General features: G+C 49.7%; 8 protein-coding genes across 8 annotated transcripts; 5 read left to right on the top strand and 3 right to left on the bottom strand.

The window, feature by feature from the left end:
- Positions 1-189: 189 nt before the first annotated feature.
- N7446_012965 (uncharacterized protein) lies at positions 190-1,906 on the bottom strand (the record flags this gene model as incomplete). The annotated part of the gene is made up of 2 exons (XM_058521707.1): positions 190-674; positions 739-1,906. The coding sequence occupies 2 exons, from the start codon at positions 1,904-1,906 to the stop codon at positions 601-603; spliced, it is 1,242 nt and encodes a 413-aa protein (XP_058365184.1). The 3' UTR covers positions 190-600.
- Positions 1,907-1,970: 64 nt separating this feature from the next.
- Positions 1,971-2,460, bottom strand: N7446_012964 (uncharacterized protein; the record flags this gene model as incomplete). The annotated part of the gene is made up of 2 exons (XM_058521706.1): positions 1,971-2,050; positions 2,118-2,460. 2 exons carry the CDS (start codon positions 2,458-2,460, stop codon positions 1,971-1,973), a joined length of 423 nt encoding a protein of 140 aa, XP_058365183.1.
- Positions 2,461-10,575: 8,115 nt separating this feature from the next.
- Positions 10,576-12,430, top strand: N7446_012963 (uncharacterized protein; the record flags this gene model as incomplete). The annotated part of the gene is made up of 3 exons (XM_058521705.1): positions 10,576-10,962; positions 11,016-11,289; positions 11,343-12,430. 3 exons carry the CDS (start codon positions 10,576-10,578, stop codon positions 12,428-12,430), a joined length of 1,749 nt encoding a protein of 582 aa, XP_058365182.1.
- A 708-nt stretch (positions 12,431-13,138) lies between these two features.
- Positions 13,139-14,176, top strand: N7446_012962 (mitochondrial 54S ribosomal protein uL15m; the record flags this gene model as incomplete). The annotated part of the gene is made up of 2 exons (XM_058521704.1): positions 13,139-13,446; positions 13,522-14,176. 2 exons carry the CDS (start codon positions 13,139-13,141, stop codon positions 14,174-14,176), a joined length of 963 nt encoding a protein of 320 aa, XP_058365181.1.
- Positions 14,177-14,989: 813 nt separating this feature from the next.
- On the bottom strand, positions 14,990-16,954 carry N7446_012961 (serine/threonine-protein kinase; the record flags this gene model as incomplete). The annotated part of the gene is made up of 1 exon (XM_058521703.1): positions 14,990-16,954. The coding sequence occupies one exon, from the start codon at positions 16,952-16,954 to the stop codon at positions 14,990-14,992; it is 1,965 nt and encodes a 654-aa protein (XP_058365180.1).
- Positions 16,955-17,845: 891 nt separating this feature from the next.
- Positions 17,846-20,378, top strand: N7446_012960 (SH3 domain-containing protein; the record flags this gene model as incomplete). Its single annotated transcript, XM_058521702.1, has 7 exons — positions 17,846-17,873; positions 17,940-18,278; positions 18,328-18,480; positions 18,528-18,601; positions 18,651-19,020; positions 19,077-19,231; positions 19,281-20,378. The coding sequence occupies 7 exons, from the start codon at positions 17,846-17,848 to the stop codon at positions 20,376-20,378; spliced, it is 2,217 nt and encodes a 738-aa protein (XP_058365179.1).
- Positions 20,379-20,895: 517 nt separating this feature from the next.
- N7446_012959 (uncharacterized protein) lies at positions 20,896-22,399 on the top strand (the record flags this gene model as incomplete). The annotated part of the gene is made up of 2 exons (XM_058521701.1): positions 20,896-21,197; positions 21,264-22,399. 2 exons carry the CDS (start codon positions 20,896-20,898, stop codon positions 21,733-21,735), a joined length of 774 nt encoding a protein of 257 aa, XP_058365178.1. The 3' UTR covers positions 21,736-22,399.
- A 332-nt stretch (positions 22,400-22,731) lies between these two features.
- Positions 22,732-24,051, top strand: N7446_012958 (PQ-loop repeat-containing protein; the record flags this gene model as incomplete). Its single annotated transcript, XM_058521700.1, has 1 exon — positions 22,732-24,051. One exon carries the CDS (start codon positions 22,732-22,734, stop codon positions 24,049-24,051), a length of 1,320 nt encoding a protein of 439 aa, XP_058365177.1.
- Between the last annotated feature and the right edge of the window lie 933 nt (positions 24,052-24,984).

Below are 24,984 nucleotides of genomic sequence, written 5' to 3'. Positions count from 1 at the left end.
GTTTAACGGACTTCTTGTGGCACTTATACTAATGATATCGGACGTGCTCTCACACAACGATATCCTAGGCCAAAGTAGGACGAAAACAATGCATGAAACGATCTACTTGCTTCGAAGCTTTCGTGTAGAGACTGTTCAGTACTTCATAGAGTAATCAGCCTAAATACAGGTAAATTTAAATACCTAAACCCTATAGAAGCCCGCCGATGCATAGAACTAGATACTACATGGACAAGGCAGAGATATAGGAGTTCATAAGAGTAACAGGTTCAAGACAACGATTCCAGACCCAGTCTATAAATTCCTATAGCGTACAGTCCCCAAGAAAAGAAAGCGAAAGCCAAACGAAGAAGATGGCGAATTAGCACCAATGGCAGGGTCATGATAAATAAGACAGAGAAATGGATAAGTCTATCACGGCTGCAGTTGCAAAGAGAAAGTAGAGAGACAAGTGTTTGGCGGGGGCGTAAAGAAGTGGTAGAAGTAGATGTAGCGTGGCAAGACACGGTGTTAACGTGCCGCTGATGAGGGAAGCGAAAGAAAGGGAATGTGATGTGGTGTTTTGGCAATAGTACAGACGGTCGACGGAACTGGAGTGGTTTACTCCCGGGAGACATCACGGCCGAAGAGCTTAGCCTTCACCCAGTCGGTGAGGACCAGGACACGGTTGCGAGCTAGATAGAATGTCAGTGGTAAGTCTATAGTTATAGATGTTGACTTGGATGGAATTGAACTTACTGCTGAAGCACATGCTCAGGTAGGCGGAGCGCCAGAAAAGGTAGGTCATGGTACCACCGCTGGCGATGTTGCCGCTCAGCCAGCTGATATCGGCCACGGCACGCTCCTTACCAATGTAGGCCAAACTACCCTGGTGCGAGTACTGGAAGGGACCGATCTGCTTGTTTCTGCGGAGCTGCTTCTGGCGCTCACGGATTTCGTCGAAGATCTGGTTGCGCTCATCTTCACCCTTGGCAAGGGCCTGGCGCTCGGAGAGCTTCTCAAGCTCCTTCTCGAGCGCCTCAGCCTTGGCCATGGTGTTGAAGAGACGACCCAGGAAAGCACCCTCCTGGCCGGCGACCTGGGCGGTAGGAGCATAGTTGGCAATGGCGCAGTCACCGACGGCCCAGACGTTCTCGGTACCGTTCACAACGAGGTACTCGTTGACGGCAAGACCGCGGCGGGAGTTGGCTTGGGCGGGGAGTTGGTTCATGAGGTCACGGACAACGTTGCGGACAGCGTTACCGGTGGCCCAGACGAGCAAACCGTAGGGGATAGTCTCGAGTTCCTTAGATCCATCGGGCTTGGTAACCTCGGCCTGGATGTACTTGTCGGTAACCTTCTTGACCATAGTCTTGGCGCGAATAGTGATAGCCTCCTCCTTGAAGGTGGATTCCGTGTAGTCAATCAGTTGCTTGGAGAACATGGGAAGAACGTTGGGAAGAGCCTCAACGAGGGTGACGTGGAAGTTGTCCTTGATCTCAGGAATCCACTTCTTGAGGTCGTCGTTGAAGAAATCCTGGAGCTCACCGGCGAACTCGACACCAGTGGGGCCACCGCCAACCACAACCATGTGCAGCAGGCGCTTGACCTCTTCCTCGGTCTGGTCCTTGAAACAGGCAGTCTCGATACAGTCCATAATACGCCTGCGGATGTTCTGAGCGTCACCGACTTCCTTCAGGAAGCAGGAGTTCTCGCGAACACCGGGGATACCAAAAGTAGCGTTCTCGGCGCCAACACCGATCACGAGCATGTCAAAGGGAACTTCAGTGTGGGCGATATCACCCTTGATCTCGGAATCGTCACTGATGTAGACAACGCGCTTCTCGTAATCGATCTTGGTGGCTTCGGCTTCGTAGAACTTAACACTGGCCTTCTTGTGGCGCAGGATGTTGCGGATAGGCTCCATGATCGAGCGGTGCTCGATCAAACCGGTGGTACATGATGGCAGCAGGGGAGTGAACAGGAAGTAGTTACGGGGGGGAAACGACGACAACGTTGTAGTTCTCGGTATCAATTTTCTTCAAGAGGGAAACGGATCCCCAGCCAGTTCCTGCAAAAAACAGCTCAGGTTAGCGACAATCCAGCCGGGCTCGATCGGCGATTAGACTGAAACATACCGAGGATCACCAGAGTCTTCTTTTCTGGGTCAGGCGTGAACTGCTCGGGAGGTTGACGGAGTTCAAGGATGCTGTATGCGACAGCACCGGTCAGACCAATAGCAGATAGCCAGGTCAAACGCCAGGCCCAGCGGAGGACTCTGAAGCGCTTCTTGGGCTGCGGGGCGGGCGAAGGGGTGGGAGCGGCATCAGCGTAGCCACGGCGAGCGATGCGCGAGATAGAGGTAGGCTTGGTGGCTTGGAGCGGTGCGCGAAGGGATGTCGAGATCGACCGGCGCGACACCGAGGACAGCTGCATGATGGAAGCCATCTTAGAGCGAATTGCTCGCGTACTGCCAGCCATTGTGGAAGCACCAAAAATGATGTTACCAGAAGGGATGGAAGTGAAGAGAGAGAAGCTCCCTATATCAAGAAAAAATCTTTGATAAGCATCTGATCGCGTTGCTGTTTTGGGCGAATCGGTGTGGCCGGACCAAAGGGGCTCCCGTGTACTGGGTACCTACGCAATGGCGTGCTTCCTATAGCTAAGCAAGGTACTGTTTACTTCGATTTCTATTTTTCTGCCAACCTAACTAACCACAGCTTTATTGTGTGCGATGACAAGCTGGACTACGTACATATAAATTCGGGGATTGGACCTAAGCAGAGCTATACCGCAAAATTGCCTAATTAGTGACAAACTCGGCAAGTAAAAAAAAAAAAAAAAAGAAAAGAAAAATTGGAGAACTGAGGGGACAAAGCCCCGGTGAGGAGAAATTAACCGCTGAGGAGAAGATCCCCAATAGGGGAATACTAGCGACTTGCACTTGCACTTGGTGAATTATAGACCTGGGATGAAGATATATGACTCAAACTTATTACCCCCCATCACTAACAATATTCCCAGCCCTACGATCTCTTCCCCCGCCTTCTCCCTACCGGGTTTACCCGCCTATCAATTTCGATGGGTCGACAGATATACTGAGCACTTCCAAACGACAGTAGGTTTTCGTCTCTGACACCCGTCCACAACCGGCGCTAGGTCTGATTGTGCGAATCAAAATCTGGGGAAATCCAAGATCCACTTGCGTCACTATCCGATTTCTTCCATCTAAACCTTCCGGGTTTGACTTTATTGCAATGTTCGGCCATAATCGGTAGATTGTCATTCTGTAGAGCTTTGCAACGCCCAATCGGCGACACACGCCTTCGGTTTCACTGTCGATTGGGTGCTACTGCCGTTAGTCGGCTATGTGGTGCTGTCTTCTGCTGGGTCCTGTAATGTGAGTTGATGTCACTCGGGCAAGTGTGTATGGTTCCGGTGGACAGGGAGATCATCGTAGCCTTGCAAACGACAAGGAGAATATCGGTGCTTATAGTTTTTTCTCTATGCGCGACTGGGCTCGGAAATGCTGGGAACTGTAGACTCGTCTCTGCGGGTGTAATCATCCATCAACATACTTTCAAACAAGATTTCCTGTCTATGATCAATTGATGTCACACTAAAACTTTGCTTGGAGTCTCTATCGATCAGTCGATCGGCCAATCAGATGTTAGTCTAGGGATATCATCTGTTCGTATTATCCTCATATCAGCGCAAACACGCGAGTCATCAATAGATCACGAGAACGTGGACGCATTGCAAGACACCCATATGAGCACATCATCTCTAAAGATGTGTCTCAACCATGGAACCAGGATATCCATTAAGACATCATCGTCTTACCTAGGAATCACCGGGACACATCTCGAGCAACAACGACAAGGAACAAGAACAGCCATAAGCTAATATATCCCAATCCAGAGTAAATCCAATCTAGGGCAACCGTATACATACACGAGCTCCGAAGCGAGCCAGCCCATCAAGAACAAGAGCGCAAGTAATAAAACTATGACCCAGTATCAGTAGCACAATATGCTAACCGGGATTCCTAAGACTCTTATAGACAACGAATATATCGGAACCCACGAATTAAAAGCAGCTAACAGCAAACTCCCTCAAACGGCACGATGTAACATTGGCTGCAATATTCGACATCAGATATGGGGTTTATGACTATGAACATGAGTAACGAGTAATGGGATATGGGAGATATGACAGGTGCTACACGCCTCTCCGAGTTACAGTTCAGCCGAATTGGAAACGGGACGGCGTTAATGTCTGCCTACACCGTATGCAAGTAAGCAAGGTAGAGACACGCTGGGAGCTGGAGATTGAAGGGCTGGGAAAATTGGTCCTTGTGCTTGTCCTAGGTTTGGTGATTGTTGATTGTTGATATACCCTGTTTGTTTGATTGAAGTCGAGGCACAAGTGTGTATTCGTGTGTGTTCTTATCCAGTTAAGATTTAGTACAAGCTGTCTCAGGTCTTGAATACAACAAGGGTCATAAGTGTGTATACGGTGCCATGAAGTATTGAACAGGTCTCTACACGAAACCTAGCCTCGAAGCGAGTATACGCCTTATGCATCGTTCGCCCTACTTTGACCTCTCTGTTTCACCTCTTTTTCGCCCATTTTCGAGTCACTCGATTATAGTGGTTTTAAAAATGATAGGTTAATCATGTATATCGTGTACAGTTGGAGATATGAATGGACTTATGGCCTATGACTGTACCACCAACTCAGTCGCTCTTCAAAAGTATTTACCGATCTAGATTTGGGTTGGATTTGGATCTGGGTCTCGATCTGTATTGGACGTACAAGTTTGTCGGCGACTCCGTGTCGGACAAGATATCACATATCACATCTTTGGGGCTCGGCTGCAGTCTAGTCTATATTCTACATTGTGCATACAGTATCCCGGTGCAGGTGGGGGATCCTTGTTTCGGCATTCCAAGTCCTTGTTTTGCGTTTTACTGTGTGTGCTTGAGTTTGGCATCGCTTATGCTTGTGCTTATGCTCGCTCATGTTGGAGATGACTGTGCCTAGGGTGGATGCGTTTGCTTGTGCGACGGGGGACTTATACGAACATCCGCTCTACAGTACTGTCCTTTATAGGCATAGGATGCGGGCAGTTCATAGGATACAGTGATTTGGATCTGAGCATGCGTGTTTCCATTGTGTATATCTGTAGCCAGGAGGCCGGATCGTAATGCCGGAATATTGCCGCGACTTTTGGAGCTGTGTATCCGCACAGTTTTCTGGGGTATAGCTGTGTGAGTGTGTTGGCAATCTGCCCTGCGACTGTATATTGATTCTGACTTGTTTTGGCTACGTTGGCTGGAGGGTTAGTGATATGCACTAGGCGTGCATATTTGAATGTCATAGGCGTTTGATGTTTGGATTGGTTGCCGGAGAGCCTCCATTCAACCCAAGGCCATGTTCTGTTCCAGTTTGAGTATGCATGTACACCAGAAGCAGGAGTGACTGTGGACTGTTGATTCTTGATGTCGATCATCGGTCGGAAATGTGAGGCTCCAACAAGCTTGGATTGCAATGGCCCAGGGTGAGCCTTGAAGAGCTCTCCTGCACGAGAACGAGCACGATCATATCAAACCCGACTTACATGCCAGTACCCGTGAAGACAGGCCGAGCCGCTCGATTTGTCTCGAGTCAGCAGGAAGCAACTTCACATCGGAAGTTCTTTTCCACGCCCAATTGAAAATACTCATTGGCCGTCGGGCAAGTTGAGAAATTCAGACTCCACGTGTAAATGGACATGCACGTCTGAAAGTGAAGCGAATGAGAATGAGAATGCACCGGACCAACGTCAACCGTCAATCGTCAATCAGGCCCCTCGCATTCCGAGGCATTTCTAGCCACTGACTAGAAAGCGGGGCCGGTATGCAACTGATAACTTTCATCCAAGGGCATCTGGTCCTGGTCCTTGGTGCGATGTGCGACAACGGTTGAAAGCGTTTCGTGGATGAATCCCTTTGGTCGGGAATTAGGTCTGGATATGTAGATCTAGACAAACAAAGTATCAGAACCGGAACCAGAACCAAGCACCAGAACTAGACCCAGAAGCTGAATCAGAACCAGAGCTTATCCTGGTTAGTAAGTAACCCGGGCACATCCAACCAAGACCAAGACCGAAAGAATAACAAACCAATGAGGCCATCTAAAACAATTAGTTTTGTATTGATCCAAGTACAGCCCCGGTCACCAAAGTCCCAGTTTCAAGTTTCAGACATAGCATTGGCTCACCACTCAGCACCTCGGATACCCAAACCCGGCTCGAACAAAGCCAAAGCGATCGTATAGAGAGTAATTGCCCCAACCCGCGAGTGCCGAAAAAGTGAAATGAAAGATGACGGAACACGAAAAGGATGGCGGTGACGCCAAAAGGATCCCGCCACTGGCCTTTGTTCCCTGGCTATGGTCAAGGATGGCGCTCCGCCCGGGGGACTTGGACGGAAAACAGGCGTATTCAGCCACATGAATATTTTTGGACCGAGATTTGGTTTTGGTTTCAGTGAATGATGATGTGGTGGGATCAAACTAGGATTAAATTGTCAACAAATCAGAGTCATTGAATCATTCCCGATTCTTTGTCGGCTGAGTCTTACGGAATTCAATGGAATTCAAATCGGGAAGTATGAGATGTCCATGACGGCCGACATATGACGATCACATCCATGGATCGACAATGAAGGTTCTTTGAACTCGAATTGCCGCATATCCGCCCCTCGCCTTGCGATTCCACATGTATTCCTTGTACATGTTACGGAGTATTCATCCATCTCACATCTCACATTTCACCCGCCCCCACCAGGGCAAAAAGAGAGACAAAATACCCTAGTCTGGGTAAGTGGCCCAACTCAGAGAGGCCTCTGAACCTTTGGACCGATGTTGAGGCCCCGGACCATCTACCACCTAGTTGGAAACAAGCCCAGCTTTGCCTCGGGTCTGTACCTGGCATTGCGACACCCCAGGCCTTGGAATTTAGCGGGAGGATGAGAGGCGGTTCCTATAGGCGGGACAGCGCGGTTTGTACTGTACATGTGTAGCTGAAACAGGTTACGGACGGAGCACATCAAATGTAATCAAATCAAATCAATGGAAAGTGAGATCAGATTTGGTTCTATTTTTTCCCTCAAACCCAACACCAAGACAAAAAAGTCTGTGGCGGTTCCCGGATGTAGACGGGAGGATGTAAGTCAAGGGTCAAATACTGTACGCGTTGGCGACTCCACAAAATGTATAGCGACTGTACTCTGTATCCGTAAGGCAGAAGAATAATCTTTTTTATGCAGTCGGACACCGGAAAGCAATGTAGTCCGTCTGATTGGCGAATATTGCTCCACGCTCTAGACTCATAAGAATAGAAGAGAGATAATCTCTGAGACATGAGACAGGCGACGTAATAGGTATCACCCCACACTATACTATACTAACTGTATACTACTGCATAGTAATTGCAACCTCTACACCGTTCCCTAAGCGGGGGAAAGCCAAAGTCGAAGGCAAACACGGTGCATTTCGATGTGCAAAGTTGCTCTCGGGGCGCTTTCAGAATGCAGACACGAATCCGGGCAAAGGCTAATTTCGGTGTTATCTAGTTCTAGCAGGAGTTTGTGCTCTGTTGGTGTGGATGGGGAGTGGATTCATCTCATCTCACCCCCTTTGACCTTTCCCTTTGGCCCCTGCGCGGGGCTGAAGCACAGTCTCGAATCTGCGATCAGCCTCAAAGGCATCAACTGATGGCTCAAGATGACCTGTTTTTGTCACAAGGCTCCGTGCCCTGGTTGTTGCAGCTGCATATGCCCTTGCGATGCTGTTACTAGACTGTACACTGAGGGTCGAGGCTCAGAGATAGTCGGTGGCGTACTCCGTAGACCCCCTGAGAGTTGAGATTGTATAGAGATATCCATGGATCGGTGCCAAGCAGTCTCGCACGAACAGTCCCACCCCGTGTAGTGTGTATAAGCACGGGTTGCTCTCTACGTCAGATAAATTAATGTGGTAATAATCCACACAACAAGCGAAAAGGGCCTGATCAGCGGAGGAGTGTCGGTTTACCCCCTAGGTTGTTGGGACTAGGATCCATGTTCAACCCGGCGATCCTAGTCTGAGTCTGAGTCTTGAGTCTGACTCTGGTGTTTTCTCCATTTCTCCAGAAGTGGACCAAGTGACGCCAGGAAGAACATTAATTGTCTTTGAACCGATGCCTCGGAAGCAACAATCCGCAGCAGCCGCCGGGACATACATGTAGGCGCAGGAAAGGATAGATTGAACAAGGGAGAGAGAGAGTCACAGGTCGGTTATAAGGAGTGAGACTATTGTTTATGCCGTTTACATCACAAGCCGTGTTCGGTTACTACATGTATCCGCAAGGATGGGGGAACATGCAAGGAGCCGTGCTGGGTAAGAGGGACAGAACACGGCGTTCATATCCGGGTAACAAAATGCTGCCTTGTTTTTTTATTCCCTGACGCATGAGATAGGTTACAATAATCAAAAAAGTTTTAAAAGAGGAACTTGACGCCGGACGCAGCGCGGAATCGAAGCCCCGCCCGTTGTGTAATGATGAAGGTGTACTGCGTAATTAATATAGCCACAAAAGCATCCTTGTGATAGTCCAGACGGAACAACCCGGTTGGAAAGGCTGCCACTTATGTATGGAAGTGATCGGCTTCAGCTGGATTCTCCCAGCCCCCTCCGAGGGGCTTTGGGCTTTTAAACCGGAAACTTTGTACTGCTAAACGGGACGGGGATGTTTGATGCCCCGTGACTACAGTACGTGGGGATTTGTCGGGTGTTTTCCTTGCTGGGAGAGTGTTCCGCTCGCCAATAGTCAAATGGTAGAAAGGATCGGGTATTAGGGGGAAATACTTCATTCCAGACCCTTCCAAGCCGTCCAAGGTCCGAAAATTTCGTATAATATTTTTTGCTACAGTGCAATTTCTTCAGGAATCTGAGTGAACAGACTCTCCCGCAACAGGCGACAGGTGAAAGCCGTGTGTGGAGCGGTCGGGGTTGGGAAAATGCGAAAGCGAGTACCGCAACCGGCGTGGCAAGGAAATATTGGGATCCATTGAACTCCTTTTCTAGACCCACAGAGGACGTGCGAGAAAGAGAGGGAGAGAGATATGGCCACTCAGAAGCCTTTGATCCGTATGACTGTGACGAGTCCTCGCACCGCGTTAACTCCGACCTGGCAACCTCTCTTTGCTCCACCTATCTGGGGTTCTGGAAACGAAAAAACCGTGGCGGTGGCTCAGAATCCCGAGAGTGGAGGCCACTTTTTTCCCAATTTCTGCTCACCTTGGCCCGGTTATGGGTTAACGCCAAGGGCTTGAGAACTAGCCTGGGAGTTACAACCGTTGCCTGGTTTCGTGAACTGGTGGCGTGGAAGTGACTGTCCGATGATCCTTAGAGAAGGTTTGCAAGAGTATACCTTTGCATGCGTCTAAGTAGTAATGTAGAGGGAGTGTGCCAATTCTATGCCGATCCAGCACCTTACGTGAGGTGTAAGGCTGTCTAGATGGGTCGGGAGTGAAACCAGGGCCAATGCTGCCCTCCTCGGCTTATAGAGACTAATAAAACTAACAAATTCGACGAATGAAGTCGGGGGGCACTCAACCATGGGATTCCGGTCGTACACGGGACATGGGAAATACTCGAGTTAAGAGGTGGATTCTGGTATTCCCTATACTTCCCTCTTATTGGCGATATCAGACACGGTTTGCCTTCTTACATAAGAATGCACCATTCTTAGCGGTTATCCCTGCCTGGGCCTCAAGTGATCTTCTTTCTCCCATTATTGGTGCCCTTACCCTTTGCTTTTCTCTTCCCACCCCCCTTTAGCCCTTTTTCCTTTGCAGGACGGAGGCGTACATGCTTGCACTTCCCACCTCGCATAACACGGTTTTTTGCGTAATTTACTGTACTAAACCTCTGGCCTTAATTCTTGGTAACCTATGAAACTTCACTTCTTTCATTTCACTTTGAATTCTGATTTTCACTTTTTTCCATATTATTTTCACTAGTCGTTCCGAACACAGTCCTCGCTTTTTAGGGTCAACATCACTTACCTTTCTAGGCACACACCCACTTACATTTTTTAAATTCATTTTCATTTTATTTTCCAAGACAATCTAGATTGACCAAACCGGACAAACGAAAGGAGGATCAACCTGGACCTGCGTCCGGGTCAAACTCTCTGGCTCTCGCTTTCTCCGGGTGGGACTTGGATATGATGCTTTGACTTGCTATAATTTTCGTCAATTTATTTTATTTTTCACTTCCGTTTTGATTTTTTTTATTATTATTTTTCCCTTGTGGAGCTTGGATCTCTACTGGTTTATCTTCCTTAGGCCTATCGTGGTCACTGTATATACATCATTCACTCTGCCCCTCTGGTCTATATTCACACCCTTTTCTCCTTGATTGCATTCCAATTGAGGGTGACTACTCACTGAATAGGAACATGGGTCACTAAAAACTCGGCCCTCTCCGCCTTTGATTTGCTTTGATCGTGGTTCCTAAAAAAAACGCCATTAAACACCACATGTGTCGACCTTCCATTCTTTCCCTATGTCTTCAACTGCCGACTTCCACTCTTCTACAACTCTCCCCCTGACTGAGGACAAGGCCCTGGATACCTCGGCCTTTTGGACTGTTCCTTTTCGGAACGGTCTACCTACACCTCCCAGCGACATGACCGGGGTCACCTACAATGCCATGCCATCAGTTCCATATGGGAAGCCGAACGGCATGCCTTCCCACCTCTACAGTCATCGCCCTTTCGATTCTATCTCATCATCGATGATGGCCGTTATGAAACCGCAAAGTCATTCCGCACCGGCCAAGGAAGCCCCGGAGCCAACGGCGCAAAAGAAGTCGAATACATCAGGATCGCAACTCCGGATACCCTCGTCCATCAACAACAGCAAGGGAAACCTGGCCGAGTTTGCAGCTCAAGTGAGCATTCACAAGTTTTATTTGTCACGCGAGATCATGCTAATCGTCACTAGATGACCTGCCTATTCTGGTTCGAAAAGACCTCCAAATTGCAAGCCATCGAAGATCGCCAGCATCCTGTGCCTTCCCTGGTCGCCGAAGCGATGCCTACTCCCGGATTTCAGAAATGGGTGGCTACAATTTTATCGACTACACAAGTTAGCCAAAATGTCATTCTACTGGCACTGCTATTTATCTACCGATTGAAGAAGTTCAACTCGGGGGTCAAAGGCAAGAAAGGCAGCGAGTTCCGCTTGATGACGGTTGCGTTGATGCTCGGCAATAAATGTGAGTTCTTATCGCTTCACCGCCCGGAGATTGGAAATGCTGACTCAGCTTAGTTCTGGACGACAACACCTACACCAACAAGACGTGGGCTGAAGTGTCGGGGATTGCTGTGCATGAGATTCACATCATGGAGGTCGAGTTCCTCAGCAACATCCGCTACGACCTATTCTCCTCGGAGGCTGCATGGGCCCGGTGGCACACCAAGCTAGGTTTGTTCGGTGAATACTTCAACCAAGCGTCAATGTTGCCTACCGAATCGGCACCTATGCTCCAAATCTCGCCGCCCCGGATGCAGTCGCAGTCGCCATCCTCCAAGTTACCGTCGCCTCCGGGCACCGACTCGTTGCGCCCCCACTCGCAACCCAACTGGTATATGCCTCTCAACGGACTGCCTTACAGCCTCCCGCCACAGCCTGCGATGGGAAGCTCCCGGAAACGCAGCCGCGATGAGGATGATGAACTGCACCCAACTAAGCGGCTTGCAATGTCCTCCGCCACCTCGGCTCCTAGTATGACGGTCCCGGTGACCATGAGTGCGATGCCTACTCTGCCTCCAGTTCCGACTCCAACCTCTGCCCCGGTGGCGCAAATGGTCGGAAATTCATCTCGTCTCCCGCTTCCTCATCTTCCCACCTCCAATCCGATGCCTCAGTCGCTTCCTCCTAATGCGGCTTCTCAACTCCCCGCTATCATGCCTCCTATCTACAACCGGCCTACGAACTGGCAGCAGATGCCTCCCCTCAGCGTGCCTTCGATGACATCGGGCATGTACACGCCTACGCTTCCCGACCTAGGCCGACACCACCAGGGCCCATTCGGCGTGTCCTCTGCTGCAGTTTCACCGGCTGCTTCCGCCTACTCCGTCCACACCCCTCAGACACATCTCTCCCCGTCATTCTTCCTCGCCAACCGCAACTCGCCTTACCGGCCTGTACGCTCCGTCCACACCCTGTTGATTCCACCTCCGTCGAGCTCCCTTCAGCAGCAGCGCAGTGTGCCGTTTGACCACATGCACTACCAGCCACTCGGCAAGGGTCATACCTCCCGCAAGACCGGCCTCTTGCCCTATAACCAGCCCGACGCGTGGAGCCAGGCTCCTTACCTCCAACCTATTTACCCGCCGACCAGTTACTCTGGTTGAAGTCTCACCTCACTCATTTTACAACTCCCATCTCCTTGTTTACGACTTCACCGCGTTACGACCTCGACGAGAAGCCAACCAAAAACTCCCATTCGCTGTACATCTTTTTATCCCCTTCTCTTGCTTGTCTTTTCTATCTATCTATTCCTGTACACACCTTTTGCCTTTTCGCTTGTCACGATTCTACCTTGCATCTCTTGGGCGTTTCTTTTTAGATTTGCTTGCCTCCCCGAACATACTTACAGTCGGGGTTGGTATATTCGGCGTTATTCCTGGTTTATTCTTTTATTCTCTGGAGGTGCCTCTTGAGCACTATCGGTTTTTTGCTACTTGCATTTGCATACATGGAGTTGCTAGTTAGTGCCCCTGCAGAGCTAAGAGCTGACACTAGATTTTACAACCCAGTACTTTCTTTTCCCTTTTTCGTAGTGAAGTATAGATCATGGAGTAAGAAACATGGTCATCGTTGGTAATATATCACCACTCAATAACCTGAACACACTAATAGATTAACGCATATGAAATTTATGCATAAACTCTTTACCCAACAATCAAGACCAATAATTCCTGAGTTTCCCTAAGTGAACAGCCAAGTCAAATCAAAACTGTAGAGTTAGGGCCCGGGACCGGAACAAAGATAACCCACCGGAACAGAGAATCTTGAAACTCCGTCCCTAAACCAACCCAACCAAGAACCATCGTCACACCATGCCCCGACTGATGGCGCTGCCATCGCAGCTACAGCAATTTGCCGCCAGGCCTATCCTCCAACAATCCTCCCCGCTAGCCTTCCTCCTCCCGCAATCCCGCAATGCCTCAATCCTAGCCTCTCTCTCCGACAATCCCTCCGCTTACAACAAGCGCATCCGGAGAGGTCGCGGTCCATCCTCAGGCAAGGGCAAGACCTCCGGTCGCGGTCACAAGGGCCAAGGCCAGCACGGCAAAGTCCCCGCTCGCTTCAATGGTGGTCAGACGAAGGATATCATCGTTCACGGTGAGCGTGGTGGTGTCAACATGTAAGTCCTACACAACTCTTCCCAAACCCCTAACCACCCATATCAACAGCCTCTAATATAATCGCATTCCTCCAGCTTTTCCGTCGACATGGCAACAGTCAACCTAGACCGCATCCAATCCTGGATCGACCAAGGCCGCCTAAACCCATCCCTCCCAATCACCGTAAAAGAACTCCACAGCTCTGGCTGCATTAACCGCCCAATCGACGGTGTCAAAATCCTAGGCGATGGCGGCGACTCTCTAAAACAACCCATTCACATTGTCGCCTCGCGCGCTTCCGCCTCCGCTATCAATGCCATCGAGGCTCTTGGCGGTTCTGTCACTACGCGCTACTACACTGCTTCTTCTATTCGACGCATTCTGGCTGGTGAGACGCATTCGTTTATTTCTGAGCAGTGGGATTTGAAGTCTGGATCACCGGGGTTGTTGGAGGCTGCTGCGGCGGCTTATCGCGCTGCGCAGCCTTCCGAGACTGCTCAGGCTTCTGGAGAGGGAGCTCAGGCTGTTGATGTTGATGTTTTGGAGGTTGCTACTGGCAAGTATCGACTTCCTGACCCGACTAAACGTCGGGATATTGAGTACTATCGTGACCCTGCCCACCGCGGTTATTTGAGTCATTTGCTTAAGGGCTCAGAGGGTCCTAGTTTGTTCTTCCGTTCTTCTGAGGAGAGGAAATCTGCTGCTGGTGTTACGAAGAAGAAGGTTTTGCCGGAGAACAGACTCTGGTAGATGGTTTGATAGGGTTCTTTTGGTCTTTGTCCCCCTATTGTGTCTACTGTGCATGTTGCATTTGTTTTGAGTACACCCATTTTTGTATATGTATCAATAGCTGTCGGATATGTTTGGCTATGCAATTTAGAAATTTAGCCTTTCCATTTATTTCTTTACCTGGTAGGGCTACTAGCCTAGAGAGACTCAATATTTATATAGCAGCCCTAAATTATTCATGCAAAGTATAGATTGCACGAGCATAGCCATATCATTCTTTCCTATGAGCAGGACGGACCAGCCACCCAAGCAGATATCTCACAGATCGAATGAACACATAAATCCAGCGGTAAAACGCGAGAACAGAACCCGCACGTGTAAAAGTACAGCACATAAAAGAAAAATAAAAAATTGGACAGAAAAAAAAAAGAAAGAAACGCCATGCTGCCATCCCGCATGTAAAAATCATAATCATCCGTCTCGTGATGCCTTACCCAATACCTAACCCGAGATAGAAAAAGCAAAAAAAAAAAAAAAAAAAAAAAAAGGAACCCAAAACGAAGAACGCGCTGTGAAAATGGATATCGAGAGTAGATCGTTAATAACGGCAAATGCTGACAGTCTGAAGAAGAAGAAACGAATGGGTATCATAAATGGCCGAGAAACTCTCAATAACAGCGCTTGTAAACCATGGGGCGCCGGAAAGAGAGCCATCACCTTATTTATATCGGGATTGATGTAGATGAAAGACACTCCCAGTTTGTTGAAGCGTATGGGACGTGGAGGGATGGAATAGAGGGATATTTGGTATAGAGTAATAGAAACTAGAGACGTTCATAGTTTCCACACGGCGTCGGAGGGTTCAGTCTCGGCGATTTCACGTAGCCAAGCGCATGACATGATGTCACTAACGGTCCAGCGCTTGTTCATGTCCATTTCGAGACAGCCTCGGATCAGGTCGAGAGCATCCTGGCGACCCTTGCGAAGAGCCGGATCTGTAACCTCACCCAAAACTGCATCTTGGTTCCAGGTGCCGCTGAGAATATTTGCTTGGATGCGAGGTGCGAATGCATCTTGGAAGGGACGTGAACCAACCACTACAGTGAAGACGATGACACCGAATGCCCAGATGTCGACTGAAGGGTGGATCACGCCGTCTTCTGATAGGAGTAGTTCGGGAGATGCATATTCCAAGCTGCCTGCGACACTGGTACTGGAACCCGCGGGACCGATTTGTTTGGGCGGGGGACGGTCAGCTGCGTCGTCGTAGGGATCCGGGGAGTCGCCGCCATCGTCGATGGACATCCATTCTGCCATCCCGAAATCGCAGAGTATCAAGGTCGAAGAGGTTGTGCCGTCTGCAGCTTCGATGGGATCGAGCAAGCAGTTCTCAAGCTTGATGTCTCGATGAACAACGTGGGCATCGTTGTGGAGGTAGCGAATAGCACTGGCTAACTGGTAGGTGTATTTCTTTGCAAGATGTGTGTCAAGACCTGATCGGTTTTGACGCACAAGGTCGAAAAGAGTACCACCAATAGCAAACTTGGTGAAGCAAAACGTGGCGTATTCTGTTTCGTACACGGCATCGAGCGTAAGAATATGCCGGTGGTTTAGATACCGCCAGACTCGCACTTCGTGGTCAAACTCTGCCTGTACTTCATCGTTTTCCTTTTCGCTCCGGTCTGTAATGTGTTTTTTTACAATCTTGACTGCAAGTCGTTTGGTTTCACCGTGCTCTTCAACCTTATAGGCCTCTTTCACGGTGCTGAAACCTCCAAACCCGATTTGCTTTCCAAGGACATAGTCTGTTCCAACCATTTGCCCCTCGTCATCGGGCTGTGGAGCAGGCTCTTCATGGTTGCTCCACATGGAAAGAAACATGCTGGCGGGTGATTTCCCACTGGAGGCAGTGGATCGTCGTGAACTGTGCCGCGTAGAGTTGCGAAGACTGCTACTGCGGTCGAGAGCAGAATTGCGAGGCTTACTTCCGAAAGGGGTCATGATGCTCCCGGACCAGGAGCTGCGATCCTCTGGCGATGGGAAAGATTGATTTGGCGATGTCATGCAAAACGGCGACAGCATCGTGGAGTTGGAATCATCGGGCGGTGTTCGCAGCTCGCTCGTAGTCGGAGAGACTGTTGATTGCGACGTAAGTGATGTCGGATGATCCAGCTCTGTTCCCGCGGCTGAAGCATCTTCGGCTTTCACAAAGGGCCGCGGTCGGGATTGTCCGGTCGGGAAGCCCCGATCCTGGGATCGTTTGGTACTCCTCATAGAGTCGTGCTGCGAATCGATGGACTCGTCATCCTGGGAAAGAGCATTTCTGAGTCCTGAGCTGCGAGACTCGAATCGTTGCGGTGGTCGGTCCTTCACATCGCCAGTCGAAAGTGGCTCCTCCAGAGGGATCTGATTACCCGAGTCCACAGAGACCTTCGGGTTGAAACTGATAGAAGGTCGACGGGATTGCAAATAGCTATCGAGTGGAGAGCCTTCGATATCGTCGGGCTTGTGTGGGAAGTTTTCATCGTTGTCCGTTGGTTGCTCGTCTGGGCGAGGGACAGAAATGGGAGGGGTCGCTGAGTGGAGATCACTTAACACACTGTGGTCTTCATCAGTATCGCGGCGACGCGCGTTGTAATCATGAGATTCATTGATGTGGTCGCTCTCGATACCATCGCCCTCTTCTGTCGCTCTCCTCCCATCTTCATTCCCCCATCGGGGGTTGTTTCGATGAAATGAAGTTTCAATCCTCAAGCCTGCCAATCCATGCGCAAGTCCGTTCCTCTCAGTGTGCGCCATGCCCTAACAGGGCACGGAGAAGGCTATGTCGGTTGTTGTGAGCACTGAACAGGCTTGCAGTAGGGTTATACAACCCTCTGCGGTGCTGTGTGTTTCTTGAAACGAATATTGCGGGGGTGATAGCGTCGGAAGTGGGGACAAAACGGTTGATACTATCAGTAGAGGTAGAAATGAAGAGTTTGTAAGATCAAATGTGAAGAAAAAGGTCGAAGTGATTCAAAGTGGGTACAAATAAAGGTATAGCAGAGGGAATCAAAAGTGAGGTATTGGTAAAGTACCTGGGGAGGGGACTGGGAAAAGTCGGGTTGTATGATGACGCAGCGAATGAGCTTAACGGTTCCACCCGGGAGTCCCGAGATCAGCTGACCTCATCTGATACTGTGGCCCTAAGCCCTAAATTCCCAAATGGGACAGTTTCAGGGGTCACAGAGCCATGATTAGCCGCGCGCAAGGGGCGCTTGTTTGGAAGCACCTCCTTTTGGTTACTGGGGACGTGAAAGGAGACCCTATTCAGACTCGACGTCCACACCTCTTTGTTCATTTGTTGTTGTCTCATTCTTGATGTCACTCTGGCAGTAATTCTTTTTCTTTGCGTCCACCTCGTGTCGCCCGCCTGTGCTGAGGACGTGCAGCGCAGACCAGCCCCCACTATTCTCCAAGGGTGCTGTCTCTCCTTCGGGTCAATTCAACGTCTATTTGGTGACCCCGACCGATAGTTGACCGCCTGGTACTCGTGCCGCTCCGAAATTCAGGAATTCCGGAGACTGGCGCACCTTGTTTGTCCGGCGCTTCTCTTTCACTTCCATACTTCTCGACCGCTAGTCACTCCTTGCACTCACGACTTGTTTCACTTCAATTGTCCTCGATAACACACTCGTTTTAAGCGGCAACATGACGAGACCCCAGATAATCCGAGCTGGTATGTTTTATGCGTCTGTCGCGAAGCCAGGTTCCGTAGTCGAGTACTGACCGCTATGTCTCTTAGATACCTTGGATCTCCAAGACCACGATACGCCCTCTGCACAAGATCACTCTAAACAACCCGAACATCCAGAGCCTCTTGGGAGCGGCCGGCCTGCACCCCATCAAGAACTCGCCATCCGTCAAGCGGATCAAGATTCGAAGTCGGAAATAAAGGGTGGTCCCGACAAGAACAATGAATACCGCAATGGAAAGGACGTATATCGCGAGCCCGATGACGACGAAGATGAGGACGGAGACCACTACGACCACGAAGACGGTGATCTGGCAGACGGCGAAAGTGATGATCTGATGGACGACGATTTGATGGACAAAATATCCAGCTCTCCCAGTATTGATGATGGTGCGGAATCTCGGTGACTCTTGAGAAGACCATTGCTGACGATGTGCAGAGGATATCGATTTCGAATTCGTCTATGCGCTCCACAACTTCGTCGCTACTGTCGACGGACAAGCAAATGCTGCCAAGGGCGATACCATGGTTCTTCTTGATGATAGCAACAGCTATTGGTGGCTGGTTCGCGTGGTGAAGGATGGGAGCATCGGTATGTTGTATTCATCGGTTTCATGTGGCTTTTATTGACTCGAACAGGATACCTCCCTGCGGAGCACATCGAAACGCCAACCGAAAGACTGGCCAGATTGAATAAACACAGAAACGTGGATGTATGTGCTGCCATTAGAGTGTTTTCGAAGCCGCTTCTAATTTTAATAGCTTTCTGCGACCATGTTGGGCGATAACAACGAGAAGTCGAAGAATCCTTTGAAGAAGGCCATGCGCCGCCGGAACGCAAAGAATGTCAATTTCGCACCTCCTACATACATTGAAGCATCGGATGTTGAATATTCCAGCGACGAAGACTCCGAACATGGCGACTTTTTCAACGACGATGAGACCCTCGACGGAGAAGAGGAAGATGCGCAAGATCAGAGCGAAGATATTGTCGTCGAACCACTCCGCCCCAAGGGACAGAAAGAGAAGACCGCAGAACATGCCGATATCCAGGGCTCGCAAGACAGATCTGAATCACAGCGTTCAAGCTCTGACCGACGCCCATCAAGTGAAGAATTCTTTGAATCGGAAGGTTAGAACGCTCTCTATTGTTCTCAGGCGGTATTTGAAACTCACTTTGCAAAACAGAACCCACTGTCAGTAGATCCAGAAATGGCACTGTACGAAACACCGACTCGTTCTTCAAAGACGACACAGCCGAGCCCAAGAAGATTTCTCTCACCCCCAACTTGCTGCGCGATGAATCCGGCGGCGGCGGCGGTGGCTTGGCCGAGTGGAAAGAGGTAGGTTTTCACGAAATGACCAAAAACCAGCATGCTAACTCTGGTAAAGCCTCGTGGAAGTTTCGAGTCCATTGAAAAGGGATCCAACTCACAGGACAAACTCAAGGAGGACAAGAAGCGAAAGGATAAAAAACCTGGAATGCTCAGCGGACTATTCAAGCGGAAAAAGAGCAAAGATGAAGTCGACGAGGGAGAGAAATCTTCCGCAGACGCGTGCACATCGCCCCAATCAAAGACCTCGATGGAGTCCATTTCATCAAAGTCCTTGTCACCCGAACAACGACCCATCAAACATCAACCTCAATCCCAGAAGGACACGAACAAAAAGATACAGAAGCAACATCCAGGGATCACGAAGGTTGACACGGAGCTGGACCCTGCAATGTCCGAATATTCCAAGCATGAGACCAAACAGAGTGGCGACAAGACTATCCGAAAGGTGACATCGCAGGAAGAGGAAGCCTTCGAAGAGTGCGACATTGTACTGTCATCTCCTGTCAGCCAACACAGTCTTTCTAGGGATCCCTTTGCCACTCCCGTTGAATCCAGGAACGTCTTGGCTTCGCCTATTGAACGCACGTCTAGTGAAGTGCAATGGAGAGGTCACAGCGAATCTTCTCGCGCAACCGAATCAACCTCTCTCACATCGCCACCTCAGAAGTTCACTCCTAAGTTTGCGTCTAGAGATCATGGGACCGAGTCCCCCGTCAACATTTCTCCTGTGGAGGGATACATCCCTGTTGGCGCCCCAGGCTTGACCCTGGACGCCTCACCGCAAGGAGTGCGTTCTCTTTCACCGCCATCACCGCCGTCCTCGCCCGGAGTTGATACCAATTACCACAAGGGTAGCACCGCTACTCCTGGATCTATGGACACTCTTTCCGTGGACACACCTACCTGGAGCGACTCCAGTCTACGATCGTACATGGACGAAGAAAATGACATTCGCGACTTGTTTATCATTGTCCATGACAAATCAAATGTTCCTCCTGCTGGTCCCGACCACCCCATTACTGGCCGTCTCTTCAAGGAGGAAAGCAAGCGACTTAAGGAAATGAACAACCAGCTTGATGAGATGCTTGTGAGCTGGATGTCACAACGCACCAGTAGCTCTGCCTCAGCGCGAAGCATGCACAACCCAACCTAGTTGGGTGTATATGTTTCATCACTTCTGTTGATAGATTTCCAGGGTCGCAGATTTGGCGGCACTGCCAGGAGGCTTTTGAATGTGCTGTGCGCATCACTTTTGGCCGGCCCTTCTCTTCACCTTTTCTTTTCGTTTACCTTGCCATCCACTTGGCGCAAGTTTCTGCATTTTCCATCGTCTCGGTTGAGCGATGTGATTCTGAATGTCCTCATGGCCAGCCCTGTTTACATGTTTTCCATCTTTTTCATTTCACCGGAATACCCCCGACTCATCCGTGTTTAGTTCTCTGCTTCATTTCATTCTGTCATCTGCAGTTGTTAAGATGACGTATCCAATCTCAATCCTTCGTAGAATAAAATAAACATTAAGACAAAGACAAGTCATTGGAGGGCAAGCGCATTCCAGAGGGTCGTGCGGGCAGGTCAGCCGCGCCATGATGTATAACCCCTCTAGTCATCAGACAGTCTGACATATAATCCATTTCCTTCTCCAACAACTCCAACCTCACCTTTTAACCATGGCAGATCCATACAACCCATACAGTTCATACTCCACGCCCGCCCCGGGCGGCGTAAGCTACTATCCTCCAGAGGATCAATCTCAATACAATGCAAATCCATACCAACAGTCATACGGAACCGCAGAACCACAGCCAATGCAAGACCAGGGCCATGTCTATCCCCCACAGTCCAACCCGTACAACCTCGCTGCAGAACCTTCTGCGCCAAGAAGTCACGCTTCTACCGGTCAGCCCAACTACCTTGCTCCCGGTGCTCCAGCGAACCCGTATGCTCGCAGCGGCGAGAACTTGGGATACTAGTAAGTACCAACACCAACATAAGACAAAATAAATCCATACATGTCTCAATGCTGACTTGAAACAAGCAACGACCACCCGGCCGAGCAGCCACGCTACACACCCTCTGCAAGCCCTCACCCGCCCGCAGTCTATGTATCAGACCATGATACACGCCGCGACAAGATGAGAGAACAGCGCTCTGACAATGAGCATGTGGGCTCGGACAGAGAGACTGATCGTGGTCTGGGGAGTTCGCTGGCTGGTGGTGCGGCTGGATATTACTTTGGTCGTAAGAAGGATCATGGCTTGCTTGGTGCTATTGGCGGTGCGATTCTGGGGAATTTTCTTGAGGATAAGGTGAAGGATCATAAGAAACATGATCGGGATGATGACTCTGAGCATCGGCATGGACGACATGGTCATCATCATCACCATCATCATCATCGGAGTCATTCGAGGAATAGTGATCATAGTGGGCATAGTGGACATTCGCATCATTCTCATTCTCGTTCTCATCATGGTAGTCACTCGAGACATCGGGGTGAGGATGAGTATTGAGTGGTGAAGTGGTTTTCGTCTCGATGGTTTTTGTTTCTCTTTGGTCATGCAATTCAGTCCTCGGGTCTGGATATGAGTTGTGCTTTGTGATGCTTGACGGGCTTGATATTGGTTTACAATGAGCTCATTTTTCTGCTGTTTCTTGTTACTTTCCTTTTTGTCTTTGTATTTGCTAGTTTCTTTGTATCTTGATATGTGGAGTTTTACGACGTTATGACCACGATATAAATCTTTAGCTAATCGAGTTTCTATGCGATATTCATATCTTGAGTGAAGTCACCCCAGCACTGTCTATGATATCCAAAGCAACAGTAGGGCACTATAAGCCTAAGTTACATATTGACTGTTTGATTGAGTACAGCCATGAAAAAGTTGCCAAAGGGTACCGTATGACCACCTTTTGGCTTCTAAGTTCCATGTTGTTATATCACCTGTTAAGCCATCACTAGTAGTCACACATATACTTAGGACTCTTGGGTTGACATCTCTTTGCAGACTAAACAAATGCTTCAAGGTTGACATCCCTAATTGAGGCAGCAAATTCCTTATCCGATCCATTTATACTATTCTAATTCAACCCTTTCATATCTGCCAGAAATGATGACGTACAGATATAAAGCCTTCAATGTTACATTCATCTATTAGGTATTCAAGTAATGTTACTAAATGGGGCGATTTACATGATTCACATACTTCCCCACGCCTGATAGGACCCCGGACCCTTATCATGAGTCATCCGATCAGCCCCGAGATAAGGGAGCTCTCGTGACACTTCAGTGTGACCGGTTCCTCCTTTCTCTTCCTTTTATTACTTCTTGGCTTTGTTTACTCTTAGATTTAGACTATACTTCCTCCTCTTCCTCCTTCACCTACTCTCCCTACTACCCCGGATTGCTTATCGCCTATCGCTTTCACCCCGTATCCGCCCTGTGCACACACTGTGCACATCACATCAGCACGATACAGCTCGACATTAGACATACACATACATAGACCATGTCTCCTCCATTATTACACAGCCTCCTTTCTGCGTCACTGCCCGACCACTGTGAACCGACTTCGCCCTTCCTGACCGCCGTCTCCTCGCATCTCCACATCTGCATCCCCACACCTCTAGCGGCGATCTCCTCCGTTCTCGGAACCCTCAGCATTGTCTCCTGGCTCTTCGCCCAACTGCCCCAAATATTCAAGAACTTCCAGCTGCAGTCAACTTCGGGCCTATCCATATTCTTCCTGGTGATCTGGTGTTTAGGGGATGCAAGCAACCTGGTTGGAGCACTCTTCACACGGCAGGCGGGATGGCAGGTCGTGGTAGCAGGCTACTATGTCCTGGTTGACATCACCTTGGTATTCCAGTTCTTTTGGTACACCCACTTGAAAGCTCGTCGAAATGGAGACTATGACGAGCTATTGCACCCCTTCGACTCAGATGGTCGAGAGATCATTCAAGGTGTATCTCCTCCTGGCCACGAAGGAAGCCACCGCACACCAGCAGCAGTCAACATGAACACCAAGGCTTCCGAAGCAAAGGATATGGGTATCCAGACCGGTTCAACCCTCAGCTCGACCGACCAGACAGCCTCCTACTCAAACGAGAAACTGAGCTCCTCACGCCGCTCCGTACGAGTGGGCAGCAGTGCTCAGAGTGCACCTTTCGTACTGCCGCGGACAATGCTGATCGCCTCGCTTCTTTGCGCTATGGTTGCCAACGCCGCTCCCACTGAAGCGCCCCACCCGCCTATCTCTCACGCGCCCAGCGAGAAAATCCTCGAGATTGTTGGCCGTATCATCTCCTGGATGTCAACAATCCTCTACCTCGGTTCGCGCCCTCCTCAGCTATACAAGAACTACCAGCGCAAGAGTACAGAAGGTCTCTCCCCTTTGCTCTTCATGGCCGCCTTCTGCGGAAACTTGTTCTACTCCACCTCCCTTCTCACCAACCCGAACGCCTGGTCGGATTTCGCGCCGTACGGCGGCGGCGGTTGGGCCGATAATCACGGCAATGACCGCTGGGAATGGATCGGACGTTCGCTCCCGTTCTTCCTTGGTGCGTTCGGTGTCCTTGGGCTGGATGGGTTCATGGGTGTTCAATTCCTCATGTACGGCGATGGCCCGGATGCCGAGGACGACGAGAGCTTCATCAGTACTGAGGAAGGTGACCAGAAGCGTGGCCGGAGCAGCTGGAAACGCGTTCGTGGTTGGATGCGTGGCTGGATTCCGTCCACTTCACCAGAGCGGGAGTCGAGAGATCTTTCGCGATCGCAGGAGGGGCAGGCTTTGCTTGGCGCGGAGCGAGGCCGGTATGGCACGGTCTAAATGATGTTCCTTTATAAATGTTTTCTTTCTTTCCCCCTGTTCACCTTTCTAGAGTGGAGCAGGCACGATGCATTGCATGATGACATGACTGGATCAAACAGATCCTCTTTTTCTTTATTTTTTTCTGTTCGGCATTATTTTTCTCGGTTATTTGGCGTTTTCGTATCTACTACATCGAGTGTGTCTCCCTTTTTCTTTGGGCTGGATAGCATAGATGGGGGATTTCCTATGAGTGTTTGGTTTTCGGGTTCAATGCATACATATCATATTCTCTCATCGGCTAGAACCGAGACATGCCCATAGCGCACGTTCAAGAATAGACCAACTATTGAAAACCCTTAACGTTAGCCGAGGGGCAAGTCCGAGAGTGGGCATTTTCTCCTAGTGCTGATGGGACCAAACTGTGGTTAGCTTGGCCGAGCTCGGATCGAGCGGTTCCTGATCGCCGCAATTCCAGAAGACTTGAATTGATGTAAATCAATCAATTTGTTAATTCTAGATAACTTATTCAAATCGGACTACAATGTACAATAGTGACAAACCACCAAATCACTGCCCCTGAGCAACTGAGCGACCGAGCGACTGAGACAAGACAAATATAGCCGCCCGCTGACACCCCAAACCCAAGCCCTAACTCCCCCAACACGAATCCCAATTTCCCCATTCAACAGCCACCCGATGCACACAGCAGAAACAAGGCCAAGTTCCTCAGCCAGAACCAGCCAAAACCATGCAGGAACCAATACCCCTACCCAGTATTAGCCAAGACTCTCGCTACAACTTGCCAGACAGACCAAAGACTAACCTTCCGAGTGGAGTCAACGCCACTAAGCCAGATGGCAAAACCACAACGGTCATAGCATCACCCCAGAAATTGCCTAGCATTTTTAGCATGTATATATAAAGTCCCCGTCAAAGGACCCGCAAGGACCC

This window comes from Penicillium canescens (assembly GCF_028828765.1).
Source record: "Penicillium canescens strain IBT 15451 chromosome Unknown utg000011l_segment0_segment0, whole genome shotgun sequence".
Taxonomy (NCBI): Eukaryota; Fungi; Ascomycota; class Eurotiomycetes; order Eurotiales; family Aspergillaceae; genus Penicillium; species Penicillium canescens.
The sequence above is the reverse complement of the archived record's forward strand: the minus strand, read 5'-3'. Positions and strand labels throughout refer to the sequence as shown.